The sequence below is a fragment of the Nomascus leucogenys genome, chromosome 17 (genome assembly GCF_006542625.1).
Source record: "Nomascus leucogenys isolate Asia chromosome 17, Asia_NLE_v1, whole genome shotgun sequence".
Taxonomy (NCBI): domain Eukaryota; kingdom Metazoa; phylum Chordata; class Mammalia; order Primates; family Hylobatidae; genus Nomascus; species Nomascus leucogenys.
This window is the reverse complement of record NC_044397.1, coordinates 77,479,140-77,503,231: the sequence shown is the minus strand read 5'-3', so window position 1 is coordinate 77,503,231 and position 24,092 is coordinate 77,479,140. Positions and strand designations below refer to the sequence as shown.

Sequence of the window (24,092 nt, the reverse complement as noted above, 5' to 3'; positions counted from 1 at the left end):
ACATGCCTGTAATCCCAGCTACTCGGGAGGCTGAGGTGGGAGGTGATCGAGGAGGTCGAGGCTGCAGTGAGCAGTGTGATTGGGCCACTGCACTCCAGCCTGAGTAACAGAGACCCTGTCTCAAAAAAAAAAAAGGGGGGGGAGGGGCGGGGGGCCAGGGGCTCAAATCCTAACCCACTTTTTTTTTAAGCAAAGATTAGAAAAAATTAATGCCAAGTTTTTTTGTTATTAATCCTCAGTATGATCTTGCTAAACGGTGCACTGTTAACAACTCTCAAACTTTCACAGGAAGACAACGGCAGTCTCCCCACAAATCAACCAATTTTTCGATTAAAGAAGAGTCCTGGTGTGATAGAAAGTGAAGGAATTAGGAACAACTGAGAACAACTTTCTAGGTCTTGCTGGGAATATCCTGATTCACTTATCCAAGGGGCCGTGTCATGTCCCTCGTGCGGAGTATGAAAGACTGTATTAGATCTCCGTGGATCTTCATCCTGGCTCTAAAAACTGCCTCTTCATAAGTTCATGGCTAGCTTCCACAATTTACAATGGTACGAGAGGAGGGAGGCAGGATTAATTCTGCCCACAATCTTGAGGACGCTGAACGTGTTTTGGTTCATAATTTGACAGAAATGACATTTTTTAGGTAGCACAGTTACAGAAGAGGGGGGGAAGCCCGTCTTGCTGGTCAAGGGTGACTGAAACTGCTGACTTACTGCCTGGCTTGTACAGCCACCGCTTGTGTAGTAAGGCCATCCCCTCGGACTTAGGTGGTTAAACATCAGGCCCTGCTGCCCAAGTGTGTCCCCAACCTAAGGTGCACCCTGGGGGCGCTGAAAGACCAGGCGTCGCTGGGGTGAGTTTGGGGTTGCCCATGGAGTTGGGCCCTCCAAACGTCCTCGGAGTCCTAACTCCAAAGCAGCATGCCGGGGTCCCAAATACTCTTCCCTTCAGCCCAAGCTCTTCCCCACCTCCTTAAATCCCGAAAAGGGCGCTGAACCCGTTCATCAGGAGCCCCGGAGAAAGGGAGGGAAGGCAGAGGGGGGTATTCGCGGAGTGAGTGGCGGCCGCAGAAGAGGACAGGCCTTTAGCACCAGCCAAAATATTGTTTTTTAAGTCCCAGCCCAACCGCAGCGCCTCCCGAGAAAAGACTTCTTCCGCCGTCTGGACAGAAGAAGCGAGCGGCCGAAAGAAGGACAAGGGGGAGGAGGCGTGAGGTCCTTACCCGCTGCAAAGCTGCCGGCTGCCGGCCGCAGCCGCCGGCTCCAGTACCGGAGACCGGAGGCAGCTCCGAGGAGCCGTAAGGAGGCTGCCATGCTGCCCCCACCCCTCCTCCCCGCGGTGACCTCCGCCGCCTCCCGGAGGGCCCACAGACTGCGAGCGTGTGCAGCGGGACTGGCTGGCTCGCCCACGGAGAAGGGCGCGCGCGCACGCGCTCTCACCGCTCGGGGGCGGGTGCCCACGCGCGAGGGAAGGAGCGCGGAGCCGAGAGGAGCGGCCTGACGCGGCAGGACCTGTCAATCCCCTTACGGACAGGGAAACAGACCAATCAGAATTCCCAGGTTCGCAGCTGTGCGAAGGACCAATAAGAGGCCTTTTTGAACAGTGACGTCAGGCGCCCTGGCTCTGCCCCAAGCTCGTGCCTCATTTACAGCCTGCGGGCGGGAGTCTGCTTGTTTACCAAAGCAGAGGGAGTGTGGGAGGCGGTGGCCGTCGCTCGCTCCCGCCTCCGCGGAAACCTTGTCCCCACAACCGCTGCGTGTTAAAAAGGACAAAACTGACTCGCAGCTTGAAAAACACTCAGAAAGCTACCATGTGTGTAATAACTTTTAAATTCATTTGATTTTATTTAACACAACAGTTTCTCAATACTAAAAATAGTAGGAAAAGAAGTTAGTAATATCTTTGAAGGGAAGAATTACTAGAAACTTGCACTTTCTATTTCAAGGCGTATTTCTCTAATCGTTGAAAATTCTACAGCCTAAATCCATTTTGTAAGCAAAACTAAATATAAAATCCAGATAGTAGTAGTATATGTATGTGTATTAGAAAGACCTTTTTTTTTTTTTTTTTTTTTTTTGGAGACGGAGTCTCTGTCACCCAGGCTGGAGTGCAGTGGCGCGATCTCGGCTCACTGCAACCTCCGCCTCCCGGGTTCAAGTGATTCTCCTTCAGCCTCCGGAGTAGGTGAGGTGGGACTACAGGCCTGCGTGCACCACCACACCCGGCTAATTTTTTTGGCAGTTTCAGTAGAGGCGGGGTGTCGCCATTTTGCCCAGGCTGGTCTCAAACTCCTGGCCTCAAGTGATCCGCCCGCCTCGGCCTCCCAAAGTGCTGGTGATTACAGGCGTGAGCCACTGCGCGGTGCAGAGAGACAGACATTTATTCATTCTTGCGTCAGTGCTTGGTGTAAATAGTCGAGTCTGTAAACCCCTTGAGGGTAATTGCAGGCCTTCTCATCTCCACTGACTCCACCAAAGGGTTGGAAGCCATGACCACACCAAAGCAAGACTATCGCCTTTGGAGAATGGCAATACAGCAGGAAAGAGAGTGTGTATGGAGTAGCTAGGGAAATGTGAACCCCAATCTAAGTAGCACAATCAACAAAGTTTGACTTTGACCTCTTTTTTTTCACTCAGTAACCCATGGAGTTGAAAGCAAAGGAATGGATCATTTCCATCTGGGCTCTTTCATGTTTTCGGGCATGCTGGCAACGTTTCCAAAAACTTGTACAGAGCGCAAGGTCCCTGTCTGTAATTGGGAGGAAAATAACTTCCTTCTTCGACCATCTCTCCACCCCAACCCTCTACCCAACACTAAATGAAAAGAAGGAAGGAAAGGGAGGAAGGGTGGGAGGGAGAAAAAACTCATTTCAGCAATTAGACCTTCTCCTAGATTTGGGTCCCCACCCCTACTAGGGGTGAGTTTCTGGAGCATTTCCCACCTGTGCCTCTCTTCCTGGGTTGTCAGGTTTTAGCTGGAATAGATCTCCTGCAGGCAACAAATGTGGGCCTACAGGTTCCTTTTTCTTTTTCTTCCTCCAGCCCTACAGGTTTCTATAATTAACTCATGAACTGCAATTGGCCTTTCAACTGTGTCTCCTCCAAGAAGCCCTGCATTGTCTCCTCCAACAATGTCTCCTCCAAGAAGCCCTACATTGATTCATAAACTAAGGAATTTTCATAGGTTTCTATGATTTTAAAAAGGCGTTATGAATTTTTAAGTAATTCTTACTGTTTGAAGGTGCTTGCAGATATTATTGTACTGGCAAATGCAGTTACTGCCTGTGGCTGGCTAGCTTTCTTCATTTGATTGCCCTCCTGACGCCCTTGTTTGAAAGGCACTGCAACTCCTCCCTGAGTCTTTGCCACGCATTTTTGTTTGAAATTGTTTCAATGCCTTATAGTGGCCCCTGACTTCTGCTTCCAGGAAGATGGAGTAGATAGGTTTCTCCCTATTCTTCTAAGTACAACTAAAAACTCAAAGTTATATATAAGATAAACATAGGGAGACTTTGAAAGGTGGAGAGAAGTCACACTGGCTAGGGTCCAGAGAGCAGCACAGTGGGAAGTTCCTTGGGTTTTCATGTAGCCTTATATATCCCAAACTGGGTGCTGGAGAAGCCAAAACCAGAAACCCCAAAATGCCAAGAAGCATAGATAGACAAAAAGTGCCCCAATAAAAGGCTGCTCTTTCTAGCGATGAAAAAGGAGCAGCCTAGCAAGAAAGAAAACATTTAGAAGGTAATCACTCTACTGTAGACAAACAATACACACACTGACCCCACCCCATAAAGCAAAGGCTGAGTAGGGAGCCCAGACTTCCACACTCTCCAGGTTGTGATGAGACACCCCAACATCCTAATACCCCAATCACTATACTCCTCAACCCCTCTAAGGTGATGTCAGAGAAAACAGAAGAGAGGGATGGGACTTTCATCTTCAAGTGGGCAGTAACAAGTAATCCTCCACACACATCCTTCCCTACTCTCGGTGTCACTGGAAACCATGGGGCGAGCCTGGATTTCCACTCCTACCTTACAGTGATGAGGTACCCCTCCCTTTCCCTGCTTAGATGGTGTAATTAGAGGTGTATTGGAGAGTCAGAGCTTTCATCACTGCCCAATGGTAAGGATGTCACCCCTTCTCCTCCATCGTGTCAGTGGAGGGCAGTAAGGAGCCATTCCAAGCCCTCTCAACTAGGGAAGTATCAGTGGACAACTAGTGGGAAGCTGAAACTCCCACCATTGCCCAGCAGTAACAAGGAACCACCCACCCTTGGTGTCAACAGAGGTGGAATAAGGAACCTGGACTTCTACTACCAGTTGCCATTTACAAGTTTGATGCCCCCTGCCAGAGCAGTGTCAAGAAAAACTAGTTAAAATAAAAGGTTTAAATAATATCCAAAATATCATAATACCCAAATGTCCAGATTTCAACAAAAAATCACTCATGATACCAGATTTCAATTAAAAAATGACTCATGATACCAAAACCCAGGAAGATCTCAAGCTGAATAAAGACAATAGATGACAACACTGAGATGACAAGTTAAAATTATCTAATAAAAATTTGAAAGCATCTATCAGAAAATATTTCAAGAAGCAATTAAAGCATGCTTGAGGCCAGGCGTGGTTGCTCACACCTGTAATCTTAGCACTTTAGGAGGCCGAGGCTGGCAGATCACTTGAGGTGAGGAGTTCAAGATCAGCCTGGCCAACATGGTAAAACCCTATCTCTTCCAAAAAAATACAAAAATTACCCAGGTGTGGTGGTGGGCACCTGTAATCCCAGCAACTCAGGAGGCTGAGGCAGGAGAATCACTTGAACCCAGGAGGCGGAGGTTGCAGTGAGCTATCACGCCACTGCACTCCAGCCTGGATGACAGAGTGAGACTCCTTCTCAAAAAGTAAAATAAAAATAATAAATAAAACATGCTTGAATTAAATAAAAAGAAATCTCAGCAAAGAAACAACATATAGGCTGGGCACGGTGGCTCACGCCTGTAATCCCAACACTTTGGGAGGCCGAGGTGGGTGGATCACAAGGTCAGGAGATTGAGACCATCCTGGCTAACATGGTGAAACCCCGTCTCTACTAAAAATACAAAAAATTAGTCGGGCACAGTAGCGGGTGCCTGTAGTCCCAGCTACTCGGGAGGCTGAGGCAGGAGAATGGCGTGAACCCGGGAGGCGGAGCTTGCAGTGAGCCGAGATAGTGCCACTGCAGTCCGGCCTGGGCGAAAGAGTGAGACTCCGTCTCAAAAAAAAAAAAAAAAAAAAAGAAACAACATATAAAGAAGAAATAAATGGAAATTTTAGAACTGAAAAAAATGCAAGAAATACAATTTTTTAACTCAACAGCAGAATAAAGAAAAGAATCACTGAGCTAGAAGATAGAACAGTAGAAACTATCTAATCTAAACAGAGAGAAAATAGACTGGGATTTAAAAAGCCATGAAGCTCAGGGGCGTGTGTTGTGACTCTAACAAAAGATCTAACATTCAGCTGGGTGTGGTGGCCCACGCCTGTAATCCCACTTTGGGAGGCCCAAGCAGGTGGATCACCTGAGGTCGGGAGTTCGAGACCAGCCTGGCCAACATGGTGAAACTGCGTCTCTACCGAAAATACAAAAATCAGTTGGGCATGGTGGCGGGCGCCTGTAATCCCAGCTTCTCAGGAGGCTGAGGCGGGAGAATTGATTGAACCTGGGAGGAGGAGGTTGCAGTGAGCCGAGATCGCGTTGTTGCACTCCAGCCTGGGCAACAAGAGTGAAACTCCGTCTCAAAAAAAAAAATCTAACATTCCTGTCATCAGAATCTCAGAATCTGGGAAGAAGAGGAATAAGACTTTCCCAACAATACCCACACTATCTAATCATTTTTACGCCTATTCCTAAGATATTCTCTCTGTACTCACCTCCCTAACAATGCAGTACTCTTTCCCTTTCCCAGAGCACTCTGAGTTCCTCAGGTTCTCTGTTTTTCTTCTTTCCTTCCTTTTTTCTTTTCCACACATTCTAATACCGCTTCTACACTCCCCACTTGTTAGGACTCAACTCAAAATGACTTTCCTCAAGAAGTCTTTTTCTGAATAATATATAAGCAGTCATAAAAACAATCCAGTTTGATTAAGAAACTATATCTAAAGTCACTTTCAAAAACTGTCAGCATCAGGTTTGGTTGGATAAAACAAAGTCCAAATGATAACAATTTGGTTTTTCCTCTCATAAAAGCAGTGTGGATGTAGGCAGAACCAGGGCCAGTTTGACAGCTCTGAGTTGTCAAAAATCCAAGCTTCTCATTTTGTTTTACTGTCTAAAATGATTTTCGAACCTCATAATTACTTCATGATCAAAGATAGCTGCTAGTGGTCCAACCATCTTGTCTGAGTTCCAGGCAAGAGGAAAGAAAAGACAGGAAAAGTAAAGGAAAGCGGTGTGTCAGCAAACTGTTCTCATTTTCAGAAGCCTCCCTATAAGTCCCACCCTACAATTGTCCTTCCCACTGGCCAGAACTTAGTCACTTAGCCATAAGATTTGGATGGCATGACAAGTCTTTGTTCTAGGCAGTTTCAAAAATTTTGGAACACAAAACACCGGTAAGATAATTGAGTTGTGTCCTAAGGTGAGAGCAAATCTAAGTACATATTACTGCATTTATTTAAATGGATTCAAGTTGGAGACATCAGTATGAACTCATGCTTAACTTAATATAGATACAGATGGTTACATATAGAAATATTTATCAATGTGTATATGGACACAGGTTAGTATACATATGTCTCTTTGCTCTGTCATCTGAGGGGGCCTAGAAGCAACTATAATCCAGTAGCAACAATTGTGTGTTTTCCAGTTCTATATGTCTACCTTTGACTGTGGTCAACAATTATCTTGTAATCGGATTGCAAGATCCTTGTAAATATGGATTACAAAAGGTTATTGAATAAATTTAATTACCATGCAATAAATATCTGTTGATTTTGCCAATTATTATTATCATAAAACCTAATTTATATTCAGAGTTATTTTACTTACTATGTGGCCCTCAACATGCAAATTCAATATGAACATATAATCAAATGAATTAACTATATTCTTTTGTTTCTGTTTCATAAAACATATCCAAACATGTTAATGTTCATAAATACTATTGAGCAAGGCACCACATCTTTCATTATCTTTTTTATTTTCTTTTTCTGAGATAGAGTTTCACTCTTGTTGCCCAGGCTGGAGTGCAATGGCGTGATCCCGGCTCACTGCAACCTCTGCCTCCCAGGTTCAAGTGATTCCCCTGCCTCAGCCTCCCAAGTAGCTGGGATTACAGGTATGTGCCACCACACCCGGCTAATTTTATATTTTTTTAGTAAAGATGGGGTTTCACCATGTTTGTGAGGCTGGTCTCGAACTCCTGACCTCAAGTGATCCACCTGCCTCAGCCTTCCAAAGTGGTGGGATTACAGGCGTGAGCCACCGCACCCAGCATACTTTCTAATATGGCATGATAGCAAGGAGTCTGAGACTTACCTCTTTTGATGATGTCTATGGTGTAAAGGTGTTACAAATTCCCATAAATCACTGTTCCATCTTGGTAATTTTGTTCCTCAATCATGGACCTGAATTTTTATGACCTCTGAGTATGGGAAGATTCAAAATCATCCTTACTTTTTTGCTAGTTATATAACTAGCAAAAAAAAAATTGACTAGCATATGAATTAATATTATTAGAAAGGGATGTATACAAGTGATAAAACTTTTTTTTTTTTTGAAGCAGAGTTTCGCTTTTGTTGCCCAGGCTGGAGTGCAATGGCATGATCTTGGCTCACTGCAACCTCTGCCTCCCAGGTTCAAGTAGTTCTCCTGCCTCAGCCTCCCGAGTAGCTGGAATTACAGGCACCTGCCACCACGTCCAGCTAATTTTTTGTATTTTCAGTAGAGACGAGGTTTCACCATGTTGGCCAGGCTGGTATTGAACTCCTGACCTCTGGTGATCCACCCACCTCCACCTCCCAAAGTGTTGGGATTACAGGCGTGAGCCACCGCACCTGGCCAAAACTATTTTAATTCTAATAAAGACCACATATTAAATCAGTCTTTATGTCACAAGTTGTCTTAGTTCATTTTGTGCTTCTATAACAGAATACCACAAACTGGGTAATTTGTGAAAAACAGAAATTTATTTCTCACAGTTCTGGGGTCTGGGAAGTCCAAGATTAAGGTGGCATCTGTGGGCCTGCTGGCTGTGTCCTCACATGGCAGAAGAGTGAAAGAGGGCAAATCTACTCCCACAAGTCCTTTTTATAGTGGCAGAGCCCTCATGACCTAAACACCTCCCAGAAGGCCTCACCTTCCAACACTGTTGCATGGGGGATTAAGTTTCCAGCTATCAATTTTGGGGAACACATTCAGACCATCACACAATTTATTTTAAAATTTTAATTTGCTTAAAGAAATAAAAAGAGGGTGTTGGTCTGCATTACTGAAAAGTCTGTAGTAGAGAGACTTGTTCCACTCTACCTGCCATGGTCTTGGCTTCACCTTCAAGCATCATGCACTGTCCTAGTTGCTCCCCTGGCAGTGGCCAGTGGCTATGGCTGCTTACATTCTCATACTGAACCATCCTGGGGTGGATATGAACTTTCTTATGGAAGACAGAGGAAACTTTTGTCCTCACAGAAACTGATTAGATCCTTGCTTACCTCCGAATCAATTACTATTGCCATAACAACGGAATAATACAAAGTTCTGGTATCAGGGCTCACAGTGGAGCTAAGTTGAGGTCATTCTCACTCAAACTATGGCTTGAGCATGGGAGATGAGGGAAAGATATGTTCTGGGTTTTTTAACCTACAAGAGGATGAAGGGCTACAGGATAACAACAACGGGTGTCGACCTCAGACAGTGACTGAGCAAATTAATACATAGACGTGACTTTAAAAAGGGTTTTAGACTGGCAGCTCCAGGTAAAATCTCATCTTCAAAATGTGCTGCAGTGCTTTTAAAAATTGGAATCACAATCTGTCATGGGATTAGACTGAAATAATAAAAGAAAAAGAAAAAATTGGAATCAGATGCCTTCGGAGAAGTCAGGCAGTCTCCCATGTTCACATCGTATGTTTATGTAACCTACTGACCCCTTTGTGATTGAGAAAGCAGTGGATCAACTTTGTTCAATATCCCATATACCAATTATAACAAAAAAAAGCTGAAGTATATGGTTTTGCTATTGTTTATTTGATTTTGTTCCAGAGTATAATTACCAGAGACTCATGACATAATTCTGGTAGCCTTGGATCACTCTGATATTTCCTAGTCAGATTACTTCTACATCTGGTCCAGATGGTTCAGTTCATCTTCCAATCCACTTCCAATTCATCTTCACAGATCATAAAGCAATAGCTTGCCATCCTAAGTGCACATTAGAACTTTTTCAAAATGTGAAAGTCCAGTCCCCATCCAAAAGTAATTTCTAAGGTGAGTCATCAACCATTTGATTTTCTTTTTTTTTTCAGGTGGAGCTTTGCTGTTGTTGCCCAGGCTGGAGTGCAATGGCATGATCTCGGCTCACTGCCACCTCCGCCTCCCAGGTTTAAGCAATTCTCCTGCCTCAGCCTCCTGAGCGGCTGGGATTACAGGCATGTGCCACCATGCCCAGCTAATTTTGTATTTTTAGTAGAGATGGGGTTTCACCATGTTGGTCAGGCTTGTCTCAAACTCCTGACCTCAGGTGATCCACCCACCTCAGCCTCACAAAGTACTGGGATTATAGGCGTGAGCCACTACACCCGGCCGAATGTATTTTTAATTTCCTCAAGTTCTGCTTTACAGTGATCATTGAGAGCCACTTCCATAAAAGGTAAAACTATCTAAGACATAAGATGCTCAGGAATACATCATGCTGGCAGTGATAGCAAGCATAGAAAGAAAGAGGCAGGTATGAGAGATATCTGGGGTGCAAAATTGATATTATCAGTTACTTCCAGGAGTTGAAGGAGACTTGAAGGAGAATGGATAATCTAGGTAGATTCCCAGGCTTTTGGGTGAGTCGATAGATGAAAGTGCCATCTCCCAAGACAGGGAACTGTGTAACACTGAGTCGGAAGTGGATATTATTCAAGGGCAGTTGGCTATATGGGGAGTGTGAGTTAGAGATATATATCTGGGAGTCGTGGGCTAATAGATGATACTTAAATCATCAATGTAGATGGGGTCATCCAAACATTTATAAAATGAGAAGGGAACATGGTTTCTGATAAAACCCTTGGGAACACCCCTAAAGAGGTGGGAAAGGGTGTAGAAAAATAAGTTTATGAAGATGGAGAAGGAGGGGCCTTTGAGGAGGAAAACAAGAATGATGTCATAGAAGTTGAAGCAGCAGCAAAGCTCAAGGAAGGAATATTTCACAGTGCTTGTTATTATAATCAGTGATTGGTAAGATAAGTATAGAAAAGTCTGTATAGGCTTTTACAACTAACAGTTATTGTTGACTTTAATAAGGGAGAGCAGGTTCAGTGGAATGGTGGGGCCAGTCACAATAGGTCAAGGGAAGAATGAGAAATGGAGAAATAAAGACAATGAATCTTGCCCACTTTGAATCAAGAAACATGGCCTGTGAAGGAAAGGAGAAATCAGAAGACAGCAAATTTAATGAAGGTTTTTATTTGTTTGTTTTCATTTTAAAGAGGAAAGACATTTGAGTATGTTTAAATGCTAAGGGGAAAAGTGAGTAGAGGGCTGGGCAGGGTGGCTCCCACTTGTAATCCCAGCATTTTGGGAGGCTGAGGTGAGAGGACTGCTGGAGCCCAGGAGTTCAAGACATGCCTGGGCAACCCAGCGAGACAGTGCCTCTACAAAATATAAAAGAAATTAGCCAGGTGTGGTGGTGCATGCCTGTGGTCCCGACTACTCAGGAGGCTGAGGTGGGAGGACTGCTTGAGCCCAGGAGGTTGAGGCTACGGTGAGCCATGATCACACCATTTCACTCCAGCCTGGGTGACAGCATGAATCCCTGCCTCAAAAACAAAAAACAAATTTCCCCATTTAGTTTATACATGTGGCAAAGTAGTTAGCTGAATTGTGTTTATGTTCTAGTGTTTTGTGGAAGGTAGAACTCACAAGTGATGAAATTGGAGGTTTCTAAGCAGTGTTAAAGGAGGGGCTTGGTTCCTTCCATTTATAGTAAAATGCAACAGGAGAGAAAATAACTGAAGATGAAATTGTCAAGCAAAAAGGAACCAGAAGTCAAAGCAATGTTTAGCAAGTCACAAAAGAGTAAGTGCATTTATATGGTACTGAAAACAGGCAGAACAAAAAGTATTTCGTTTTTTGAGTACATATACAGACAGTAAATCTATGGTGATTATTTATTGTTATTATTATTATTATTATTATTATTATTATTATTGTTATTTTTTTTTGAGATGGAGTTTTGCTCTTTTTGCTTAGGCTGGAGTGCAGTGGCATGGTCTTGGCTCACTGCAATCTCTGCCTCCCAGGTTCCAGTGATTCTCTTGCTTCAGCCTCTCAAGTAGCTGGGGTTACAGGCACCTGCCACTACGCCCAGCTAATTTTTGTATTTTTAGTAGAGACGGGATTTCTCCATGTTGGCCAGGCTGATCTCCAACTCCTGACCTCAGGTGATCCACCAGCCTCGGCCTCCCAAAGTGCTGGGATTACAGGTATGAGACACCGTGCCCAGTCTAAAACTATTATTTCAAGCAAGAGAATAATTAACACAAGTTTCAGTTAGAGGTTACCTCTGATTGGGAGGAAGGGGTGGCAGGTTTATTATTATTCTTTACATAACGGTAAGGTCAGGAAAATTTCACAGGGATTATTCCATGAGTCTAGATCAATGAGTCAGAGAAATCAACATGTTTTATATATTCTTGGTCACAGGGCATGACACTGAGCAGAACATTTCCAGCCTGCCTTGCAGCTAAATTTGGTTATATAACTAAATCTGGGCCAATAAGTTATGAGCAGAAGTGATGTGTGTGACTTCCACATCTTTCCTTAAAGCCAGAGTCCCTTGCCCTCAACATTTTTTTTCCATTCCCACAGACTAGAATATAAACATGGAGAGAGCCAGTTTCAACCATATGGATGAAGACAATACCTAGAGAGGTGGTAAAGCAAGGAGACAGAAGAAACTTGGGTATCTGAACAAAACCCAGGCCTCTGCTCTAATGAAGTAAGACCCTCAGGCCAGCCCTGGACCTCTTACTCTAGACTTATAAGAGAGAAAGAAACTTCATTTTATTTAAGTCAATATATTTTGGAGTCTCTTTATTATAGCAGCCTAGCTTGCACCTTGACTAGTAAAGCCACTGCCATGTATTTTTTTTTGTAAATGTCAGTAGCTAGGCATGACTTTAAACATGGAATAGTGTGCACAATAGCAAAGACTTGGAACCAACCCCCATGTCCATCAATGATAGACTGGATTAAGAAAATGTGGCACATATAGGCTGAGCGTGGTGGCTCACACCTGTAATCCCAGCACTTTGGGAGGCCGAGGCAGGCAGATCACAAGGTCAGGAGATGGAGACCATCCTGGCTAACACGGTGAAACCCTGTCTCTACTAAAAATACAAAAAATTAGCCGGATGTGCTGGTGGGCGCCTGTAGGCCCAGCTACTCGGGAGGCTGAGGCAGGAGAATGGCCTGAACCTGGGAGGCAGAGCTTGCAGTGAGCCGAGATCACACCACTGCACTCCAGCCTGGGCGACAGAGTGAGATTTCATCTCAAAAAAAAAGAAAAGAAAAGAAAAGAAAAGAAAAAAAGAAAATGTGGCACATATACACCATGGAATACTACTCAGCCATAAAAAGATGAGTTCATGTCCTTGGCAGGGACATGGATGAAGCTGGAAACCATCATTCTGAGCAAACTATCACAAGGACAGAAAACCAAACACCACATGTTCTCACTCATAGGTGGGAATTGAACAATGAGAACACATGGACACAGGGTGGGGAACATCACACACTGGGGCCTGTAGGAAGGTAGGGGGCTGGGGGAGGGATAGCATTAGGAGAAATACCTAATGTAAATGATGAGTTGATGGGTGCAGCAAACAAACATAGCACATGTATACCTATGTATCAAACCTGCACGTTGTGCACATGTACCCTAGAACTTAAAGTATAATTAAAAAAAAATAATAATAAAGTAGCAAAAAAATGGAATAGTGTGCATGTGCCATGGTATACAAGAAGACCAGCTGCTTCCACATCCTGGAAATGTCATTTTCTCAGTGCCTGGGAGTAATCAGGCCCTGAGAGACTGGGACAAGTTGTCTGAAAAGCACAAGAGACCAAAATAGGTACCAGAATGCAAATGTATTAATTTACTAGGAGAAATAAAACAGCAATACCCCTGTGGACATAATCAGCATATTCCCTCTCCTGTAATGAAGCTACATAGGAAGCTAAGCCATATTCAGAAGTCATTTGCGTGATTTGCTAGAAATGTTTGAAGTTCAGGTGGTCCACCCAGGCTCTCCCTGGTTGATGTACATTGGAATTAGATGGTTCCTTCATGAGTATAAGAGAAACAGATAAATCAAATGTTTAGTGAATGTCCTGTTACTTTTGTGACCATATTAAGAGGAAGTACTCAAAATCAATGCCTCCTCTTTCCCATCTTGCAAGATGGCGGGTGAAAAAGTTGAGAAGCCAGATACTAAAGAGAAGAAACCCGAAGCCAAGAAGGCTAATGCTGGTGGCAAAGTGAAAAAGGGTAACCTCAAGGCTAAAAATCCCAAGAAGGGGAAGCCCCATTGCAGCCGCAACCCTGTCCTTGTCAGAGGAATTGGCAGGTATTCCCAATCTGCCATGTATTCCAGAAAGGCCATGTACAAGAGGAAGTATTCAGCCGCTGAATCAAAGGTTGAAAAGAAAAAGAAGGAGAAGGTTCTTGCAACTGTTACAAAACCAGTTGGTGGTGACAAGAACGGTGGTACCCGGGTGGTTAAACTTCGCAAAATGCCTAGGTATTATCCTACTGAAGATGTGCCTCGAAAGCTGTTGAGCCACAGCAAAAAACCCTTCAGTCAGCACGTGAGAAAACTGCGAGCCAGCGTTACCCCCAGGACCATTCTGATCATCCTCACTGGACGCCACACGGGCAAGAGGGTGGTTTTCCTGAAGCAGCTGGCTAGTGGCTTGTTACTTGTAACTGGACCTCTGGTCCTCAATCGAGTTCCTCTACGAAGAACACACCAGAAATTTGTCATTGCCACCTCAACCAAAATCGATATCAGCAATGTAAAAATCCCAAAACATCTTACTGATGCTTACTTCAAGAAGAAGAAGCTGCGGAAGCCCAGACACCAGGAAGGTGAGATCTTCGACACAGAAAAAGAGAAATACGAGATTACGGAGCAGCGCAAGATTGATCAGAAAGCTGTGGACTCACAAATTTTACCAAAAATCAAAGCTATTCCTCAGCTCCAGGGCTACCTGCGATCTGTGTTTGCCCTGACAAATGGAATTTATCCTCACAAATTGGTGTTCTAAATATCTTAAGAACCTAATTAAATAGCTGACTACAAAAAAAAAAAAAAAATCAATGCCTAACTCTCCTATATTTATCTTCGCATTGGAAATGGTGTTGCAAGGCCAGGCACAGTTGGCTCAGGTCTGTAATTCCAGCATTTTGGGAGGCTGAGATGGGAGAATCACTTGAGGCCTGGAGTTCAAGACCTGCCTGAGCAAAATAGTGAGACCATGATTCTACAAAAGAAAGAAAGAAAAAATAAGTGGTTTCGCAACTGGAACCAGGAATAGGTCAAATTTAGGTGGCATAGTTTCCTTTTGCTTGGACAGTGGACACTACTGGTGTTTGCCTTTGTGACTTTTCTTTCTGTGAGACAGGATCTTGCTCTGTGGTCCAGGCTGGAGTACCTTGGCATGTTCTTAGCTCACTGCAGCCTCAACCTCCTAGACTGAAGCAACCCTCCCATCTCAGCCTCCTGAGTAGCTGGGACTATAGACATGTGCCACTACACCTGGCTAATTAAAAAAAAAAAATTGGTAGAGACTGTGCAGGCAGGGGAGGGCCTCACTACCCAAATTCCTCACTCAAGCTCAAGCAATCCCCCCACCTCAGCCTCCTGAACTACTGGGATTACAAGCACAAGTCACTGTGCTCAGCCCCAATTGTGACTTTTCTTATCCCAAGGGCTGATCCAAAGAGTATTGCTTGCCTTTAAGGAGATTTTCACCTGTTGGGGGGAAAACATCTCCCTAGATTAGTAGCCTTTCTGGGAAGTACTATCTTTGTTCTGAAGATATGCTATTTGTTATTTTTTGGAGACAAAACATCTTTTCTTTTAGGACATGACAGCGGTAGTAGACTATCAGATCTTTTTCATGCCAGTCTTGGGTAAATTGAAAAGTTGGCAGCACTTCATCACATTCTACAATTTTTTTTCTAACTTGGTCATAAAACTCAAGGTCCTGGAACTACTGTTCTGTCCTGCCACAGTTGAACAACGACTTGTTTTGATTGATACATTCTTAAAATGTGATAATAACTTCAAACTGGTGTCATTAAAATTTTCTAGGCCTTTTGCCGGGCACGGTGGCTCACGCCTGTAATCCCAGCACTCTGGAAGGCCGAGGTGGGCGGATCTTGAAGTCAGGAGATCGAGACCATCCTGGCTAACATGGTGAAACTCCGTCTCTACTAAAAATACAAAAAATTAGCCAGGCGTAGTGGCAGGCGCCTGTAGTCCCATTTACATGGGCGGCTGAGGCAGGAGAATGGCATGAACACGGGAGGCGGAGCTTGCAGTGAGCTGAGATCACGCCACTGCACTCCAGCCTGGGAGACAGAGCGAGACTCCGTCTCAAAAAACAAATTTCTGGGCCTTCGAGCTATCCTGCATGTGATTCCTTTTAGTTAGTTTTATAACTAAAAATGTAGGGGCATTTTGTTTTATCACATTTGCAAGTTATCAATGCATATCACTATAGCTCTCAATTATTTATGACATCCTATGAATTCACTTTCTAAGAGCACAGGAATCATGTCATAATAATAATAACAATGATCTCTACCATTTATTGAGCATACTGTATATGCTAGGCATTATATAAGTCCTTTACGTGGATTAATTCAGGTCATCCTTTCAGCAACCCTTTGAAGCAATTATAATTATTATTTGCATTTGAAGAAAAGACAATTAGGAAATGAAGAGGTTGTTAACTTGTCCAAGATTACACAGCTATAAATAGGACTAGAACTCAAAAAAAGGCATCTGATTCCAAAGGCCATGCTCATAACCACTATATATTCTGTCTTTCAAAAAATCAGGGGCTGCATCCCCACTGGGAATTTGAACTCTGGTTTTCCATGAGAAAACAAAACTAGTGAGGCCTTGCAGGGGTTTTTTTTTTTTTTTTTTTTTTTGAATATTTAATACATAAAAAATATTCAGTGCTAAACCTAATCTACACCATCCATATACAAAAAACTTTCATTTTGTAGGGTAGAATAATGAAAATATTTCTCAATAAATTTTTTTTTACTCTTTCTATTTGTAAACTTTTTGTCCCTAAAAAGATTCCTAACTACAGCTTTATCAAAAACAGTACACTTTAAAAAAGAAGTGGCCAGATGCGGTGGCTCACATCTGTAATCCCAACACTTTGGGAGGCTGGGGTGGGCAGATCGCTTGAGCACAGGAGTTCAAGACCAGCCTGGGCAACAAGGTGAAACCCCGTCTCCACTAAAAATACTCAGGAAGCTGAGCTGGGAGGATCGCTTGAGCCTGGGAGGCAGAAGTTGCAGTGCGCTGAGATTGTACCACTGCACTCCATCCTGGGCGACAGAGACACTGTCCCTCCCCCCAGAAGAAGTCTATTCTTTCTTGCAGGTCCTTGTTTTGTTTTGCTTTGCTTTGCTTTGCTTTGCTTTGTTTTTCCAGCACACTTTCTGATTTTAACCTACTCAGCCAATGTGACGGAGATAATACCAGCCCTTGTCTCTCTATTCCCTTTTCTGGGATATGGTCTTGGGTTCTGTTTAAGGAGGGTCCTGTCTCTGATTTGCATGTCTTTCTGCCATACTGAATCCTTCAGACCTTCCTTGGTCTTCCTGCACTGATCTCTCCTGAGTGTACCCTATGTAACTTGTCCTAACAGGGGTCTTTTGGGAAGTCTACAACATATGCCAATTTTCCACATATTATTAGCCTCGGCTTTAGTGCTTTGGATCTCCCAACCATATTATGTAATGCTTGATGTATTCAGGGATTCCCATTCTGAACTCTAAGAAAAATAATCAAACGGCCGGGCGCGGTGGCTCACGCCTGTAATCCCAGCACTTCGGGAGGCCGAGACGGGTGGATCACGAGGTCAGGAGATCGAGACCATCTTGGCTAACATGGTGAAACCCCGTTTCTACTAAAAATACAAAAAATTAGCCGGGCGTGTTGGCGAGCGCCTGTAGTCCCAGCTACTCGGGAGGCAGAGGCAGGAGAATGGCGTGAACCCAGGAGGCGGAGCTTGCAGTGAGCTGAGATCACGCCACTGCACTCCAACCTGGGTGACACAGCGAGACTCCGTCTCAAAAAAAAAAAAAAAAAAAAAAAAAGAAAAATAATCAAACCAAAAATTACATTCAAGACTTCCTCCAGTGGTTTCCGTATATTAACTGATATGTGAAGGGCCCCCAAAACCATCCCCAGATTTGGTTATTTGCTAGAAGGACTCAGGAGTCAGCATATGGTCACACTCATGGCTATGATTTATTACAGCAAAAGGGTACAAAGAAAAATCAGCAAAGGCAAAAGCACATGGAGCAAAGTCTAGAGGAAACCAAGCTCAAGCTTTTGATAATTCTTTCCCAATGAAGTCACACAAGACATGCCTAACTCCTTAGTAATGAGTCACGATGACATGTGGGAAGTGTTTTCCACCAGAGAAGCTCATTACACACTCTGCATCCAGGGATTTTACTGGCGGTTAAATCACACAGGCATCCTCTGCCTACCACCAAATTCCAGACTCCCAGAAATAAAGCAGGTATTCAGCATAAACTCACATTGTTTGTACAGTTTAGGTATAGTAAGCCACTTTTATCAGTTAGCATAGTAGAAACGTTTCCCAAATTCAAGTTTGCAGATGTCAGCCAAGGGCAAACCTGGTAAGGAGCCAGGCCTGCTATGTTAACTGTTTTTTGTTTTTTTAAATATCTAAGGAAATACAAATAGAGGAGCTCTAGTAGAACAGATCTAAGGCAAATCTCTTGAGGGAGAGCCAAGGGTCTAAGGCTGGAGTCACCAGACATAACTGTCAAGTCCAAAGGTCTGCAGCTTGACAGTGAATGGGAAAGAAAGCCAAAATGGGAAACTGAGCAGGAAGATGATTGAAGTACAGCTCACTGAATGTTTTGGTCAGAATTGATTGGTCCCAAATGCTGCTAGGTGCCCAAAGTTACCCCTCCAGGTGCATAGGTGAATCAAGCAACTTAAAGATACAGAGTCAAGATTGGCAAACACTCTCCAGATGCCGCTGCCCCCACCCACCATGACATGGCCAAGATTCCTCAAGGAAGAAAGGCTGTGACTGGTCACTGAGGTGAGTGTTTGTATTAGAAGGCCAGTGTTCTGAGTTTTCCATTTGTTTTTCCATTTGCTTTTTCCATTTGTTTCCAGCCAAAGTCTAATAGCTCTACAGTGTCTGACATGAGCCAATCTTTCAATGATGCATTTGTGGCAGATGCTGAATTATGTGTATAGTATCCCACAACATAGAGCCAACTATTCTTGAAGAAAAACCCTGCCTCACTTTAAACCAGGCTGCACTGTCCCATGCTCCTTGGGAAGAATGAGAGGCTATGTCAGGAATACTGTGGCCTGCACACAGTGACCTTAGGGCGTCATTATCCACTCACTTCCTCTGCAGCCAGTACTAATAGGCCCTGAGAGGCTCATCAGAGAGTTAGATCTCTAAGGAGGCTAAAGCCTTGGGCATCTCTCTCAGGAAATAAAACAATTTTTCCAAGCCCAATTCAGATGTTTGAATACTGGCTATAAATATTAGTTTCCTAGCAATTGATTAACAACATTTTTTATGACTCTCTGAACTGATAGACTTATTTGGTCCCTGGATCTTGCCTCTCACACACCTCTGGTGCTGAAAGTCCTGGACTGAAATAGATGTGGTATGTTGATCTCTAGGCAAACTGGAGAAATTCAATTCTGAATGCCTTGCTTGTAGAGAGCACCTCCTCAGACCCAATATCTATTCATAGATTTTGGATTTTACAGCCTCTGGCCACACATTCACTAGCCTAACTCTCCCACTGACTATTCTCTGGAGCAGCACTGTGCAAAAGAAACATAATTTGAGACATGTAAATTTTCTAGTAGCCACATTTCAAAAGAGTGTAGAGAAATAAGTGAAATTAATTTTAATAATATGTTTTATTTAACCTGATACTAAAAATAGTATTTCTTCATATAATCAATATTTTAAAATGATTAACAATATATTTTACACTTTTTTAGACTAAGTCTTTCAATTCCAGGTTCTATTTTATGCTTGGAGTACATCTCAATTCGTACCAGCTACCTTTCCAGTGCTCAGTAGCCACCTGTGGCCAGTGGCTACCATATGGGACTTTGAAGTTCTAGAGAAAGGCCAGGGGATCACCCAGAATCCAGCAGTCAGGAACTCGGTGACCCTGTAATGCACACTACACATTAGCATTCAATGCCATTGTCCTAAGAAAATACCTGCACACGTGCCCTGCTGCATGCTTAGTAGTTTCACACAGACTGATGCCAGATGAGCTTAATTACTAGGGTATAACAGCAGCTCCTCACCATAAAGTTCACCTTGAACTCCTAAAGACCCCACCTCAAAAAGATCTATTGCCAGGCATGGTGGCTCACATCTGTAATCCCAGCACTTAGGGAGGCTGAGGCAGGTGGATCGCCTGAGGCCAGGAGTTCAAGACCAGCTTGAGCAACATGGTGAGATCCCATTTCTATTTAAAAACAAAAATACAAAAATTAGCTGAATGTGGTGGCAGAGGCCTGTAATCCCAGCTACTGGGGGTTGGAGGTGGGGGATGCTGAGGTGGGAGGATCGCTTGAGCCCAGGAGGTCAAGGCTGCAGTGAGCCATGATTTCACCACTGTACTCCAGTCTGGGTGACAGAGCAAGACCCTGTCTCAAAAATAGAAAAAAAGACTTAGCACTCCTAGTAAGCTCAGAATGAAGCCCTTAGCAGATATGTGCCCCTATAAATTAAGGCCAGAGGCTTAATTCTTCCACTGGTTAATTTTAGGTTTTAAGGTGCTTTGAGACCAACAAGTCAGAAAATTACCCCCATTCCAGATCTTTCACTCAAAAACCTCTACTATATAGTCCCACAACCTCAAAACAACTGGCAAAACTCATACAGTGCCACTAAATAAAATTTCTCTATCTGTCCAAGCTTACAGGGCTCTGAGCATACCCTGAGAGTCAGCCATGTGAACTAGGAGTAAGGGAGGCCTCCCATGCAAGTACAGCCAGTTACATGTCCCAGCAGACAAGGCCTGGGTCCAGGTCTTTCTGCTGTGCCAGGATGCAATCTGAGAGGGCCACTGGGGCCCTTTCAAGGAAACTAATTTGACTCATTAGGGACTCTAATCGTCCCTTGTGTAACATAACTTCTTTCATTAGTCAGGCAAGTGCAAATGGTACTCCTGGCCAAAAAATAAATGGGTGATTCCCAAAATGCGATTATTCTTTTTCCTGCCCCCTAAGCCTGCTAGGGTACAATGTCATCCAATTTAATCATAAACTTTCCTGTTTATCTGGGTTCATCTCAGGGACGATGAGGCTATTAATGAAGATAGTTTTATTTATCACTTGTGCCTGCCTACACTTAACACTGGACACTCAACCATGTACCTGCAAAATGTGATAGAACAGTATAGACCACTGAGTAGCTTCCTATCATACATGTAGAACCCTTCAGAGGACCTACACTTGTGACTCGCCTTGTAAGACATGTACTTCCAGGTCTGAATGTACTTCCCATTACCCCTAAACTCACGGCTAAGAATTCATCAACCACGTGCTAGAGTACTTCAAATTTAGGCATCTTCTTAATAGGGTAATTGCCCTTAATAGGCCAAACTTCACACTATGAAATTTTAAAAAATAACTTCATTCAGCCAATATTTAAAATACGTACTACAATTATGTGTTTCAATCTGTCTTAGATTATTTGGGCTGCTGTAACAAAACATCAGCCGACAACAGAGGAATGAATAAAGAAATCATGGAGGCCGGGCGCAATGGCTCATGGCTGTAATCCCAGCATTTTGGGAGGCTGAGGTGGGCAGATCATCTGAGGTCAGGAGTTCGAGACCAGCCTGGCCAACATGGTAAAACCCCATCTCTACTAAAATTACAAAAATTAGCCGGGCGTGGTGGTAGGCACTTGTAATCTCAGCTACTTGGGAGGCTGAGGCAGGAGAATTGCTTGACCCCAGGAGGCAGAGGTTGCAGTGAGCCAAGATCGCATCACTGCACTCCAGCCTGAGCGACAGAGCGAGATTCTGTCTCAAAAAAAAGAAAGAAAAAAGAGAGTGTGCTATATTTGTATATATACATAAACATATATAAATATTTACATATATGTATAAAAATACAAATATATTTACATATATATGTACCACAATATGTGTGTGTGTGTGTGTGTGTGTGTGTGTGTGTGTGTAAAATGGATATTTATTCCGCCTTAAAAAGGGAGATCTTGGTCAGGCACAGTGGCTAACACCTGTGATCCCAGTGCTTTGGGAGGCCAAGACGAGAGAATCATTTGAGGCCAGGAATTCAAGATAACAGTGAGCCATGATCATGCCACTGCACTCCAGCCTGGGTAACAGAATAAGACCCTGTCTCTTTAAAAAAAAAAAAAAAAAGGCGGGTGCAGTGGTTCATGCCTGTAATTCTAGCACTTTGGGAGGCCCAGGCAGGCGGATCACCTGAAGTCAGGAGTTTGAGACCAGCCTGGCCAGCATGGTGAAACACCATCTCTACCAAAAAACAAAACAAAACAAAAAAAAACGCTAGGGTGGTGGTTCATGCCTGTAATCCCAGCACTTTGGGAGGCTGAGATGAGAGGAACACAAGGTCAGGAGTTCAAGACCAGCCTGGCTAACATGGTGAAAACCCATCTGTACTAAAAATACAAAAATTAGCTGGGCATGGTGGTGGGCATCTGTAATCCCAGCTACTTGGGAGGCTGAGGTTGGAAAATTGCTTGAACCCGGGAGGTGGAGGTTGCAGTGAGCCAAGATTGCACCACTGCACTCCAGCCAGGACGACAGAGCAAGACTCCGTCTCAGGGAGGGGAAAAAAATACAAAAAAATAGCCAGTCATGGTGGCAGGAGCCTGTAGTACCAGCTACTCGGGAGGCTGAGGCAGAAGAATCACTCAAACCCGGTAAGTGAAGGTTGTGGTGAGCCGAGATTGTACCACTGCACTCCAGCCTGGGTGACAGAGCGAGACTCTGTCTCCAAAAACAAAGGGCTCCTGTGATTTCCCACAACATGGATGAATCTGGAGAACATTATGCTAAGTGAAATCAGCCAGACACAGACAGAAAAGTATTACATTATCTTACTTATAAGTTGAATCTAAAAAAAAAAGAGTCAAATATGCAGAGATAGAGAATAAAGCAGTGGTTATCAGGGTTAGGGGGTGGAAGGAAGAAATGGGGAGATGTAGGTTAGAAGTCATAAAGTAGCAGGTATGTAGGATGAACAAGTCCAAGGAGCTGGTGTACAACACCATGGCTATAGTACGGCTAGAGTTAATAAAACTGTGCTATATTTAGAATTCCTGCTAAATGAGTAGATTTTACCTGCTCTTACCCCCTCTACACACAAAATGAGTTACCATGTAAGATGATGCATATGTTTATTTGTTCCACTCTAAAAATTATTTTGCTCTATGTATCCTGTAACATGATGTTGTGTACCTTAAATATACACAATAACGTTTTTTTTTTTTAAAGTCTCATAAATGAGGTGGCTTATAAACAACAGAAATTTATTTCTTACAGTTCTGGAGGCTGGGAAATCCAAGATCAAGGCACCAAGAGATTCAGTATCTAGTGAGGGCCCGCTTCCCGGTTCACAGATACTGTCTTCTTGCTGTGCTCTCACATGTTGAAGGGGTGAGGGATCTCTCTGAGGCCTCTTTCACAAGGGCACTAGTCCCATTCATGAGTACGCCACCCTCATGACCTAATCACCTCCCAAAGACTCCATCTCCAAATTTCACCACTGAATGTATGTTAAGAGTTAACATATGAATTTGGGGGTGACCCAGACATTAGTCCATTACACACCCCAAATAATTCTCCATTATTCACTTCAATCACCACTACAACAACTCATCTAGAAGAATCCCATGCAGCCCAGAACTATCAAGCCTTTTGAGACCTAAAAGACTGGACTCTGAAGTCTAAAATACGGCCAACAATAATTGTTTTATAGATGGTGTCCATGAAATGTTCAGCTTCACTTCCATTATGAGGTTCTTTGGGAATATCTCCTTTTGCTGGGCATACAATGAAAAACAGATAAGCTGCAATGTTCACAGTTGCCATTGTTTCTCTTGATAGCATCAGTATTTATATTGGGCTAAATCTGGGAGAGACAGAATGTTCATGGCGGGTGGGTCACTTGAGGTCAGAAGTTTGAGACCACCCTGGCCAATTTTAACATAAATTTAACATAACTTTAAAATTTTAACATAATTTTAATTAGCAAGGAAAGATTCTGTAGCTTATTTGTTAGGCTTTTTGTGGGCTTCTCTCTGTAACCTTTACATTGTTTCTTTGTAGACAATCATTAGTAAGGGAAAGTTAGACCTAATAAATCCCACTTTGGAGTTTATAATTATACCTTCATTGTGATGATAATTATTCTATATCCTCTCCAAGTCTGACATTCTCGAATATATAGTTCTATTTCTATTCCCCCAATGGTTGTAACCTAAGTAATAGGATAATGTAACAACTGATCTGTATCAAATGAGAGAACTTCCTGTAAATTACATCTTTTTAAAAGA

At 43.4% G+C, this 24,092-nt stretch overlaps 1 protein-coding gene and 1 pseudogene across 3 annotated transcripts in view; one reads left to right on the top strand and one right to left on the bottom strand.

Annotated features, from left to right (window-relative positions):
- The window catches only part of HIBADH (3-hydroxyisobutyrate dehydrogenase), a 221,236-nt gene that overhangs the window by 140,555 nt on the left and 56,589 nt on the right, over window positions 1-24,092 (bottom strand). The window contains exon 1 of one of the 2 annotated variants that reach the window (XM_003270460.1): window positions 1,226-1,530. The exons of the other annotated variant lie outside the window; for it this stretch is intronic. Within the exon in view, the coding sequence (XP_003270508.1) occupies window positions 1,226-1,316 (91 nt within the window). The 5' untranslated portion in view covers window positions 1,317-1,530. Of the gene's footprint in view, window positions 1-1,225; window positions 1,531-24,092 lie in introns of those variants that run through there. 2 annotated transcript variants of the gene reach the window in all.
- LOC100599380 lies at window positions 13,653-14,568 on the top strand (annotated as a pseudogene). The gene has a single exon (XR_001113466.2). The product of XR_001113466.2 is annotated as a 60S ribosomal protein L6 pseudogene (transcript).